Source organism: Gymnoscopelus braueri, assembly GCF_963280865.1.
Source record: "Gymnoscopelus braueri genome assembly, chromosome: 13".
Taxonomy (NCBI): Eukaryota; Metazoa; Chordata; class Actinopteri; order Myctophiformes; family Myctophidae; genus Gymnoscopelus; species Gymnoscopelus braueri.
This window is the reverse complement of record NC_137615.1, coordinates 19,420,676-19,433,403: the sequence shown is the minus strand read 5'-3', so window position 1 is coordinate 19,433,403 and position 12,728 is coordinate 19,420,676. Positions and strand designations below refer to the sequence as shown.

General features: G+C 41.4%; 1 protein-coding gene across 1 annotated transcript in view; it reads right to left on the bottom strand.

The window, feature by feature from the left end:
- Window positions 1-839: 839 nt before the first annotated feature.
- Window positions 840-12,728, bottom strand: part of hs3st4 (heparan sulfate (glucosamine) 3-O-sulfotransferase 4) — a gene marked incomplete at its 3' end in the record, with an annotated part of 126,626 nt that continues 114,737 nt past the window's right edge. The window contains exon 2 of the mRNA XM_080447511.1: window positions 840-1,494. Within this exon, the coding sequence (XP_080303637.1) occupies window positions 840-1,494 (655 nt within the window). The remainder of the gene's footprint in view (window positions 1,495-12,728) is intronic.

Genomic DNA, 12,728 nt, shown 5'->3' with positions numbered 1-12,728 from the left:
CCACGTCAGAGTGCCTGGTCTATGAGGACGCTAATATGCAGTCAACTATGCAGCCAATTTTCAAACCCAAGTATTGAACGTGAATGGCAGGCGCCACACATCTATTTTGCAATTGAATATGTGTGCAATTATTGAGTGCAGGGCCACAGAGTTATTGACACTAAGGAAATTAACACTTTGGTCGAACTGGATTGATGAAAAAAAATAAGAAGGATTGTCTCCACATACAATACAAAACACTGACAACTGAGAAAAGATGAGTGCATAAGGGATTATTGTACTATTTGTCTACCAATTTCTTTTTCTTTTGTTTTCTCTACAGCAGCAGGACAGTGTCAAAAGAAATAATCCATAGCACTTCTTGGCCTCAGCCATTTGAATAGAATGTCTTTTTGTACTGTATGCTGGTGAGTGGGTGTGAGGGCAACAGACTGCAAGGAAAGTAAAGGGAGGAAAAAACAGGCAGAGAGTTTGCCCTTAGGGCTCACGAGGTAAGGACACTTAAATCATCGCATGCATTGCCATAGTCAACAGGATTTTTTAGATCAGCTCTTTTGCTTTAAAAACAAAATGAATAAATCATCTCCTCTTCACAAATATAAATATATTTTATGTATAATATATACAATAATGTTTTGCCACCATCAACAACATTAGTATTGAGGGAGAGAACAAAAAGCATGTCAGTAAACTCTTGCTGATGGGTACAGACATTGCAAAGACAGTCATGATTGATTGACGTGCTCAAGCAGTCTCTCTGAAGATGATGCGAAACGATAGTTGTTGTTTTATTGAGAAGGCTGGTGGTGTGGCTGTGCTATGTGCCGAATCACTGTCTGCTAGTCCTGAGAGCTACGAGATTCTCCACCTTCCTCCAGCTCCCATTCAAAGTTCTGGCCAGTCATTTGGTAGAACATCATGTTAAAGGGTTTGTAGAACTTGTGCAGTCGGCGAATCACGTCAGGGTCAATTTTGGGATGAGTTCTCCCTTTCGACTTGCCCAGACACCTCGGGGTGCTGCTGTCCTCTGGCTTCTTCAGACACGGGAACCCTTTTGTTTTGTTAAAGTAAAAATGTTTATCTGTGACAATCCGCTTCAGTCCCAGGAAATCCTGCACTTTGGCCATCTCACCTGCCGGATCAACAATAAGCCTCTCCCCACTAACAAAGTGCATCTGAGACAGAGGGAAGTACTGCATCCAGCTCTCGAGGTGGAGAGCATATATTCCTATGCGCAGGGCGCTCCATGAAGCATCTATGAGACCCAGCGTCCGGTTCTTAAACGCCAACACCTCAAAGGTTGAAATCTCGGGTTTCTTGGACAATGTCTGTGTGTAATCTGAAATGGCTCTTGTGACAGGGTTACGCACCACAATAATAAGCTTGATGTCCCTGGCCATCGTGTGGATGCGCTTTGGGGCATGGTTAGTCACAAAGTAGCTGGGCGTCTTCTCCATAGTGATCTGGCCCTCCAGTGTTGAAGGCATCAAGTCTCTGTGAATACAAACAGCAGACACAGCAGTTAGTTCAGGCCAATGTGACATTGAACACCTATTGTGACACAATACAAATTATATACCCAAGGACAAGTGCAAGCAAATTTGGGGCGTTTATCAAACACAAAGTTACTTGAAATTACAAGTGAAAATAAGCGTTATTATCACTGGACATTATGTTGTGAGGAAAAATGTACCGCTAATTACATCCATGGAGTAATATGCAAGAGATAAAAGAAAGGAGATAAAATGGCAGACGAACAAGTATGCTCATTGCTTAATTGACTCCATCTGTGTTACTCCAGGAGCTGTTTTGGAACATTAATAATGAGTTCGCTGCATATCATTAATACTGTGGTGCCTGGGGTATTGTTTTGTCATACATTTATTATGCGCGTGAGGCTCCACTGCGCTCTGCTGTGTGAGTTTCATTCCTCAGCATTCACGTGCCTTGTGAGCAGGCACTTCTCTTTCCTCTCTGTCCAATGTTTAAGGTTAGAGGCTGTTCAATGAAGGGAACACTAGATTCATTATTAGTTTCATTGTGATCATTAATTGTAGAATAGAAATGTTCCTGTCTTTGGAACTGGGTCCTGTCAGTATGGCGGAAGGCTTTTGCCTTGGTCACAAATATTATGGTCAACGTTTTCTCAGAGAAAGAGTGGTGGAATCAATCAATGCAGAGGTAAGTATTATTCATACACACAGTCTTATTTCTACAGTTTCTATTCTATTATATTTTTATTTTGATAAATAAAGCATTGTGTTATTACATCAAACAAATCCTCATCAAATCCTTACATCTGTGTCCAATCCTAATCCCTGCTGTTCTGTTTGTTTATTGGCTATTGGATTCTGTGCTAAATTGGTACAATAAATCCTTTGTGAGACAGCATTTATTTACTTAGAACTTCAACCATAAGAACCATGAGGTACTGTGTAATCTAAAAGGAAATGGAATACAAGTATAATCTGGGGGTTTCTGAAATTAAATCTTTGTTTGGAAATACATTTGTTGTTTGCAAGCATACAATGAAGTTATTTCATAGACTTGCACAGTTAGACAATATTTCCTATATTTCTTTGATAAAAGCAATTTCATTCTTGCAAAAAGAACGAAATTCCCCCATTAACTTGGCCAGCAGTACAAACTTACAGTAACGATATGGTCACATCAATCATTCGCATCTTGGACATATTCTAAATTAGCTGTTCTCTGCAAAGAATCCAATTTACTGTGTAAAGCACATCAACTGTTATGCACATATCGACCACCCTTGCACACATACACCCATGGATACTGAGCCGCAAGTCTCACAAGTGGCTTAGTAATTGCATCTCAGTAACAGTATTGCATTCCTGATGGGTAATTTCCCCTTGGATTATGTTTTTCTCCAGACACTATAGAACTGTGGTTACTTCTTCCCCTGTAATGGGATATTAAACATATCTACAGATAGCATGGTGACTGGGAGGAATATTAGTTTTCATTATATCCCATCAATGTTGCACACTTCTTCACTTACAGTAATGAATGGCTAAAGATTTTTATAACCTTTCAAGGTCTTGAGCTCTTCACTGTTTAAAACTCAAGTATGAGGCATGGGAGATATGGCACAAGGTTTATCGAAATTAAAACACAAGGAGGGCATACTGCAAAGCACACTACAATTAATCACCTTGAAACCACCTATGTGAGGCACCTTCAGCCTACTGCATGAGCTGGGGTGTCTCAGTGGTAATGTGCTGTGCTTCTTTGGAGCATATCCAATTGACAGGACAGATGAACAATGTTCAAGGTAACCTTTTTATAAGGCTTGCACGTCGTCGTAACAAGCTATTGTCCTCATCAGGCCCAACGCTGCTCATTATATGTTTAATTACCAAAAAATGGAAATGCACGAGCCAGATACTTCCCATTGTGATTGAGGTCCCATTTGATTGGGAATCAGTCATGGATCATGTGCATTTAAAATGTCAGTGGGAAGGAGAGGCGGACCAAAAATCTGAACGCAGATAAACAAGGTAATTTCCCTGTGCACGGCAGATGACTGCTCCGGCCTTGCAGTCTAGTGGAACCGAAGTAAACAAGAGGAAACAGTTAACACTCGTTCCTCTCCGCATCAGCTGTTCAGCTCGACACGGGTCATTCAGGTGGGTAGGTAAATAAAATGCACAACGCTAAAGAGGCCCTGCTTACCATCTGCTGTTTACAGGCTCAAACCGAGAACACATCACATGACATTTGCCTTCTGTTTTACCAGACTCCAAGCCCGTTATTTACATAGACAAACAGAAGTGTGAAAAGAAAGTTTCCCTGGAACTTACAGTATAACGTGCTCCAACTTCAGTATCTAATAAGGGTGAGGGTTATGCATGATTTATATCACTCTTTAGGGTTATTTGTTTGTATGACAAACTGTACGATGTACATTCATGTAGAGAAAATATTTTATTGAATTGAAAGGAGGAGTCCATTCGGTGTGTGTGCAGAGAAAGTGCATAACCCACCGCAATGTCACATGTCTTTGATTTAGACACAAGACAGCATTTTATATCAGGTGTATAGAACCAAAATGTTATTCATATCGTCCAAACTAATAATTATAATGATTTAGCCTCTTCAACTTCTACCTAATGGTAGTAAATGGGTTTAGTGGAAATGGAGAGAAAGCCATTTGACAGCAATAAATGTCAATTTGGAAGTGCCAAAACAAAGATTATCAGCGGAAGCACTGCATAGTATATTCAACCCTTTCATTTGCAAACATAACTTTTTGAAGTACTTTTTTCAGCAACTATGCAAGCAGCTAAACAGGTGAAAATTAATTGAGTCTGAATTCATTTTAGACAGACAGACAGACCGACCGACCGACCGACCGACCGATAGATAGATAGATAGATAGATAGATAGATAGATAGATAGATAGATAGATAGATAGATAGATGATAGATAGATAGTAGATACATTGAAGTACACTAACCCTAACATTTGGGATGAATATTGTGTCATGCAATATTAGATAAAATACTGACAGAGCCTTCTCCATGCCACTTTCTTGTACATGCCCAGGACAAAATATGCTCTATCACCTACCCAAGCATTTTATTAAATGTTTCATTATGTCCTGTCAGACTAGCGAAAGGGGATGTTTTCAGGGTCTTGCTAATTTACATTCCAGATACTAATAGGGCCGAGCTGTGTCTTGGCGCACAGAAGGAGACTACAGAGAAGCTTGGTTTTCTCTAATAAACACTGGCAGAGCAATAAAAGCTCCCTCCATCTCTCGTTTGGATTGATCATTGTTTTGTCGCTGAGTTTTAATCCACTGAACCTTCTCCCTATCCTGTGTCAAATGCAATCAACCATTCTGGACGAGGATGAGTCCACATACTATAGCTTCAGTCCAGGGAAGACAAAGTCCTTGCCAGTAATGCGGTCTGACTTCTGTTACCAAAATAATGCTGTTATGAAGAATGTTGTTTCAGTGATAAAACAATGTAAATAGTTTAATTGTGATCTGTTAATAGAGACAGTCTTTGTACTTTGCAGTTCCAACGGTAAAACTTTTGCACACCAAGCCGAAAGTTGTGAGTGGAATGTTCAAAGTGAGGAGTCAAGTGGCCGCGTCCCTGTCATGAACTCACACTGTTCTCTTTGGCTTCTGCCATTTACTGTGTTAATCAACAAAATAGGTACAGCTGGTCAGGCTTATATAACAACCCTGCCTGACCAGCTTGATCTAATATGAGAGTGACACTAGCGTTGACTCCCATTATAAGAATGGAATGCGGAAATGCTCGTTCTATGCATAGACCGTAAAAAAAACGAAGGGAACGGTGACGTCACCCATTGGTTTCTACAGACCGTAAATGGAGCCGATTGTTCAGGAACGTGCAATCTGCCATCTTTAATATATACCATTGGGCACGTCGGAACTCAAACGCTATTGCTTGAGACCAGACATGTGACCAGGGAACCGGAAAACAATCCCCAAAGAATGCTATTGGTTGGCTAGCTTGTCATTCAAGAGCGGGGACGGGGAATGAAGGCTATTGGTTGTGTAGGTTGTCAATCAAATCATCCCGCCCCTCCTGGAGCATAGCCTACTTTATCGTCAATTTTAGAATAAATGGGACCATAATTTAGCAAAACACTTATCATGATGATTGAAAGGAGACTTTAAACTAGCGACTGGAAGCATATAGTATTTATGACAATTTTTATTAAGGTAAGAAAATCTAGTCTAAAGTTCGTCAAAAACCCATCCGCTTACAATGAGAGAATATTCCTTCTGAGACCTGTAGGGGTAAAACAGCGCCATACAGGCCTTTCATATGAACTGTCTCTCTTCCGTATCGGCCTCATTGTAAATATGTCAGGCTGGCCCCTTGGTTCTATGTCAATGAGACAGTTCCAATGTTTGGAACTATAGCCCATAGCGGCCCGCTTTGCGGCGAGATCAAAGCGTGTCATAACTCTTTCTCTCTATGGGTCTGTGCCTGACTAGGCTACTGCAAGGGTGTACTCAATGAACACTAATTGCATTCAACTCAGTCCCCTTGAAATTGGTCGCGATTTTATTAATTTCTTTGGTTGCCAATTGGCTACCCCAACGGCACCTTCCCGCAACCCCACTTTGTGTCGCGACCCATAGTTTGAGAACTGCTGTTGTAGAGGAAGCAGAAGATAACAGTAGATTAATTCAGAGACACGAAGAGAAGTCAAGGTATGTTTTAGTAAATCATACAGAGTAATTTAAATAACTCCTCCATTATTGCCCCTTAACCCCCCACTAAAACATACATATTAATGAGGTTTAAAGTGCAACAATCTTGTGCCCTAGTTTATTACATATTCTCCATATGTAAAATTCTTGTGCACCTGGTTAGTAGATCAACTTTCAGCAAGTTGAGTGCAAGAGCATTATCACCCCTTAATATATTAATATCTGGTCCTACTGTATATGCTAAAAGAGCTGTTAGACAAAGCACACTTTGTGGAAGTCAGTTACACACATCAGCTACATAATTACTTATAACAGACAAGCAATTTGAAAAATACAGCAAACCACTCAATGGCTTTGTGCAGTGGTGGTTCATCAGTGGTGTAGTTCCAGAGTTAATGAAGACAACGTGTCACTATGTTCCTAAAGCAGTAGTTCTCAAACATTTTCATTCCATGTATTTGGCCGTGGACCCCCATCTGAAAATATGTTATGGCAGAGACCCCCATGAGAGAAGATTTGTGTCGTACTCCTCACTATTTGTCGCAATGCGTTGTGAGCAGGCTATTTTTTTACTGAGGTTAAAGTGGTTAAACTGATTTTGATGCTATATCAACTAATTTAGCTGTGGAGTGGGGACCCTCTGGAACTAACCAAGTTCCCCTGAGTATCCCCGGACACCACTTTGAGAATCACTGTTACAGAGAGTGAGGTTTTTCCATTGTTAAGTCAGCTCGACTCTCTCTGAGCAGTCTTTCATTGAAGCTAACAAATACAGTAGAGTACACAAACTAACCACTGACACTAACCAATACAGACATATATGGTGCAAAAGGGAGGGTTTTTGCATTCTCGTTGAACACACACGGTAAAACAGACAGCCCTGGAACATCTGACAGCAAATATGAAAGGAAAAACTAAACAAAACGCTGTAAGCATCGTGTTATATGAGCAACAATACTTCAAGAGATGCAAAGAAACATGGTGCATGTTTCACAATTGTGCAGTGTGTAATCTACGTATCACATCTATCAAGTGCATATTTTCAGTAGCAGTGACGCACACACTTAACAAAGCCAATGGTTTACAGAGAAGAGGGGGGAGGGGGGGGATGGCCGTTGGTCAGGTGAGTCATTCCTGTGTTGTGGTCTCAACGTTTGAAGAGCACACAAACAAGCGAACCGTGTTTATTTCCCACATTAGAGGGTCGGGGTGTCACTGTTATGCTGTAGGGCAGTGGTGGAAAGTACATTTACTCAAGTACTGTACAGTACCATTTTGAGGTATTTTTACTTTACTGAAGTACTTCCAATCCTCCTATAATTTGACAAACCTCTGTGACCGACCGTCGTGTCAGCAAAACTGTGTGCCCGGTTCTCCTCACTGGCTGGAGCAATTGATCTGAATTTGCACACAGCCATTGACCATTACCATCTGAACGCAACTGCGAAGCCCGTTTTTCTATTTCATCAAATCTCAGCTGTTTATTAACGTTTTAAAAAACAACGGGAGATCGAACTGCGCATGCGTCGAATCCACACACCCACTCTGTTACAGTGTTGAGGCCGCCTGCCTCGCCTGTCTCGCGCCCGTGCGCGCGCGCACACACACACACACACACACACACACACACACACACACACACACACACACACACACACACACACACACACACACACACACACACACACACACACACACACACACACACACACACACACACACACACACACACACACACACGTACACAGAAAACATTCGGTAAGCGAGAACTCCACTCATTTCCCTCTCTATATTTGGTGTGTAACTTAGGACTCACTCTGCAACCTAATGGAAATGTGCATGGACTGAAACGCATGGCAATGTGCATGGATTGAAACCCCAGATTGGGAAGAACCTGTTTGTTATGATATTTAATTACTTACCTTTGGAGCTCTCCTCCACTCCCACTGTACCATTATTCTAAATAAATGCCCGTTTAAGGCTTTCAAAATGTGTGTCTGTGTGTTGGTTTGGTCTTCACTATATATATATATATATATATATATATATATATATTAGTGATGAGCGGGCCGACCCGTAACCCGCAGGTCCCGCGGGTCAACCCGTGGCGCGGGTGGTCGAGTCAGGATTTCAGAGGCAATTATGCGGGCATATAAATAAATGTGGGGCACCCTCACATTTGGTTGATGTTGAAATATCTAGGTAAAGATCGGTCAGATTATGATATAACATACAGTATTGTAAAGACTTTGCCATAATATAAGGTTAAGACCAAAACACAGATCTGTCTCACCAGCAGTACAGTAGGTGTATCCATGGTGCAGAACTGCAACAAGCATTACCATATAGAACCACTTGCCCTCTGTACTTTGTGGAGTGATGGGGTTCCATATAGTGGCTTTATCTCGGAAAGAACCCAAGTATGGGCTATAAAAAATATCACTATTGCACTTGTAATAGCCTTCTCCCAGAAGGACAGAGAAAACAGGGACTGCACAAAATCAAACTGCCTATTTCCTTTAGTGAATCAAAGTGCATTACAAAAACCCTGATGCCGTGCCGATGCAAATAGTCCATTATTAACTACAAAGTCTCAGCAAACAATTTTGTATTTGACATGACTTTAGTGAAGGTCTGGTTCAGTTAGTGGCCCTAACAAGTCTATGCTAATACAGGTTTACTGTACACTGTACATGGACAGTATAAGACTGTGGTTGTCAATCATTTGAAAATGTTCATCTACAAGCCTGTAGATGAAGAATAGGATTCAAGTGGTTAAACTTATTTAGATTTTTTCTTTTGCTGGGGACCCCCCGGAACCCCCTCAAGGAGCCAGGGGGGTCCCCGGACCCCACTTTGAGAACCACTGGTAAAAGGGAATGGTTCATTGCTGAACTTTGCTGTCCTAAAGCCTGAGTTATACTTCAGATCACAACGCATTGCAGCACCACACGTTGAGAGCTTGTACAGTAGATCTGATGTTTTTGGTGTGCGACACCGGTGTGCAAATCTTTGAATATATATTGTTTAAAGCGAACATTTTTAACTCTATTCTTTGCTTCTGGGGGTCCCTGGAACAAAACATTTTGAGATGGGGGTCGGCGGCCAAATACATATCATTTTGGGGGTCCTTGACATGAAAAAGTTTGAGAACCACTGATACAGAAACATAAGTTTTTCAGAATACTGTTGGGATTTGGAAGACATTTGTGAATCGGCTTCAGGTCTTAATGGGTTAAAGAGAAATTGACAGTCAGAAGTTTTTGATCAGCCCTCCTATATCAAATTGAATTGTAAATACTTGATGTTGATGTGTCTATTAATTAATATGTGAGCATTTCTGTCAGTGGCACTTGTACTGAAGTCATTGTGTTTCATAAAAATACAGGTTTACCTCTTAGTAATCTCTCAAGACAGATTCAGAGCTCCGCAGCTGAATCTGTCGGCAACTACCGTTACAACATGTAGAGTTTGATGTTGGTAGGAGTGAAAACAACGACGCACCACCGGAAGAGGAGGGCTGAAGGCGAGTGAACGGGTCGACATCCGGTCACTACACAGGATCGCGTGCGGTGCCCTCAGAGGCACCGCCGATGGGTTACCAGATTGACCTCTTAACGTATGTGATGTGTGTGTTCTGTGTTTGCAGGTATCAGAGAACACAAGACAGCATGCATCACAGAGTGCATGGCTGCGCGCATCAGAGAAAGCGCACATCAGAGAGAGATTAAATTGATTTGGTGTCATGTCTCTGGTACTGTAGGGCTCTGGCTGTGCTTTTTTCGAGTTTGGGCCACGGGCCAGGGCTGGAGCTTTGGGCCCGTGCAGGTCTCTACTTCACAGTGATATTATACTTGCATTTGCCCCTAAAAATAGATATTTGCAAACCGGAAGAATATTTTTTTACGAGCACAGAGTCAGTGTCTACAGTACAACCTACCATAATCTTTTCAATCCAAAAAAGAATAAGTAAAAGGGGAACAAAACTGAATTAAAAAATATTTGTAATCAGAATCCCCCAAGCCCCATGTATTTTTATAATCGTAAGCAATCCTAAAACAATTATTGTCATTTGTTTGGATTGTTCTAATTGCATATTGCCTCTGGACAGCACACGCCCGAGAGAAGAAGATAAAGAGAGAGAGTGAGTGAGTGAGTGAGTGAGTGAGTGAGTGAGTGGTGAAATAACATAATTGATAAGATGATAGACATCCTTTACAGTCCAGATATACACTAGGTTTTGACCTAGTCCTTCTAAAATACTTTTAAAACTTTCATACTTTACAATTCTGCAGAGTCACGGAGCAAACAACTTTAGTAGTGGTTTTCAGAAACTTTTCTATCTTGAAGCGCTGTAATGAAATTTGTGCTACAGTATATCGTTACAAACAAATCATCAACACTGAGCGTCGGGTAGAACCGAGTCAGTTTGTTTTAATTAAAACATAACACAGCCTCCCCACAGCAAACAGGCCTATTATACTCCTGTAGAACTATGAGCTTCAGCAGAGCAGTTGAGTATAGAACTGACAGCTGGTCTTGATCAAAACCCTATTCCATCCTTTCTTCCTGAGATCCCCTGAAGACCGTTTCACATCCAACAGTGGGGGAGCCAGGTACTTCTCTACCCACAACACCAGACTGCAGCACTAAGATCTGAGGCTGGTGTTCAAATGCCCTTTGGACACAGAACATCATGAAATAAAGCACTGGCAAGGGAGGAAAAAAATGTGGCTGTTTGGAACATCTTAATATACTGCATCATCAGTTCATAGCAGCCTTATCTCACATCATAGATAAAAAAGAAAACCACCCAAGTTCACATCTCTGTCAGTGTAATTGTGACATTTTAAAAAGGACAATCGTCTCCTTTCACAATGTAGACATGAGCATACAATGCCCATGGCAGAAATAAAATCCCTACATAATTGTTCATTAGGACTCAAATGCATAGTACAGCAAATAGCAATTTGCCACAGAATTGAATATTGACTTGTGTTTGTTTATTTGTCTTTGGATGAGCTGATGAATGCTTCGGGCTACACACACACACGCAAAAGCATGCACATACGCACGCACGCACACAAAACCCCCCAAAATCTTATTATTCATGTTATGGTTACAAAAACAAGTGAGCATGGGTTATTTCACACTGTTTTCACACTATTGCAATGTTGACAAGTAAAACCATCATTTAAGCCTTCCTTCTTCGACAGAATGTTTTACTCAGGAAATGCAGTCAAAATGTATTTCCCGAGTGCGCTCGGGTGGAATACAAATTCCAATATTGATTCATCACATATATTCTTTTATTTATATATATATATATATATATATATATATATATATATATATATATAATTTTCAGGTAAAAAAAATCGCGTTTAAGTACGTACAGTATAGGGGAAGGGAAGAGTGTGTGGAGGTGATATACAGTACAGATTTGCGTTTTGTGTGGATTTGGCTTTTGGTTCTACAAGCCCCAAATGTGTCGCAACGTGCCGCGTTGTGAGCTTGTAGATCGCCTATTTTGGTGATTTGGTGTACAGACACAACTCGGGTCAAGTCTACAGGGTTTGAGGGGTTAATCGTATTGCACGCAAAAGTTAGAAATAATTGAAGTTATATTGCCCAGCCCTATAGTTCCTGCCCATCACAGTGAAGACTATAGGGGTTTGAAACCTCTGCAGTGCATCCGGCTTGGCCAGGCATCGTTACGAAAACAATTGGCCGTGCTCATGGGAGGGAAGCTGGACGGGGAGGGCGTTCTTGAACTGTCGCTGCACTAGCAACTTCTATAGGTTGTTGTTCTGTTCAGTTGGGAGATGAACTGGGAAGAATAGCGCTCGTACAGTACATCCACATGTGTTACGTCCTCCCAGGGAATCTCCTCACTGTCAGGTGAAAGGAAGTGGCCCGGCGTTGGCACGTGTATTGGAGGAGACGTGCTTACCTAAACACCCTTCCTAAGATTACCAGTAGGGGTCAGCAGCGACAAACATGGACGTATAAATTGACAGAAAAACTACATTGGGAGAAAAGGGGGGGGGGGGTGTATTTCCTTAAAGCTGACATGCCAGGGCTATACTGTAGCAAACATACTGACCTAAAGGCTTCATCAGTGTTTCACCAGTGTCGGCCTGCCACTTGCTTGAATATTAAGTTACTGCCCCAATGTAATTACGGGGCCAGAGCTCTCAGCTCTGGACCTGTTTTAATGTTCCCCTCTTTTTTCTTCTCCCACTTTTGGCATACGCTTTTTACGAAACTTGGCCATATGGTAGATGGTCATGAAAAACTATCAAGAAATAATTCTCACAATCTTTCGTCAAAAGGTGGCGCTATAGCACTCAATTGAAAATGCCAACTTTGAACAGGTACAACTCATGCCCTGTTTGACCTACAGCCATGAAACTTCAATATACATATGCGTCTACTCATGATCAACAACTTTCACACTCTGACTTTTGACCTCTGACCTTTAGATCTCCCACCATTTTGA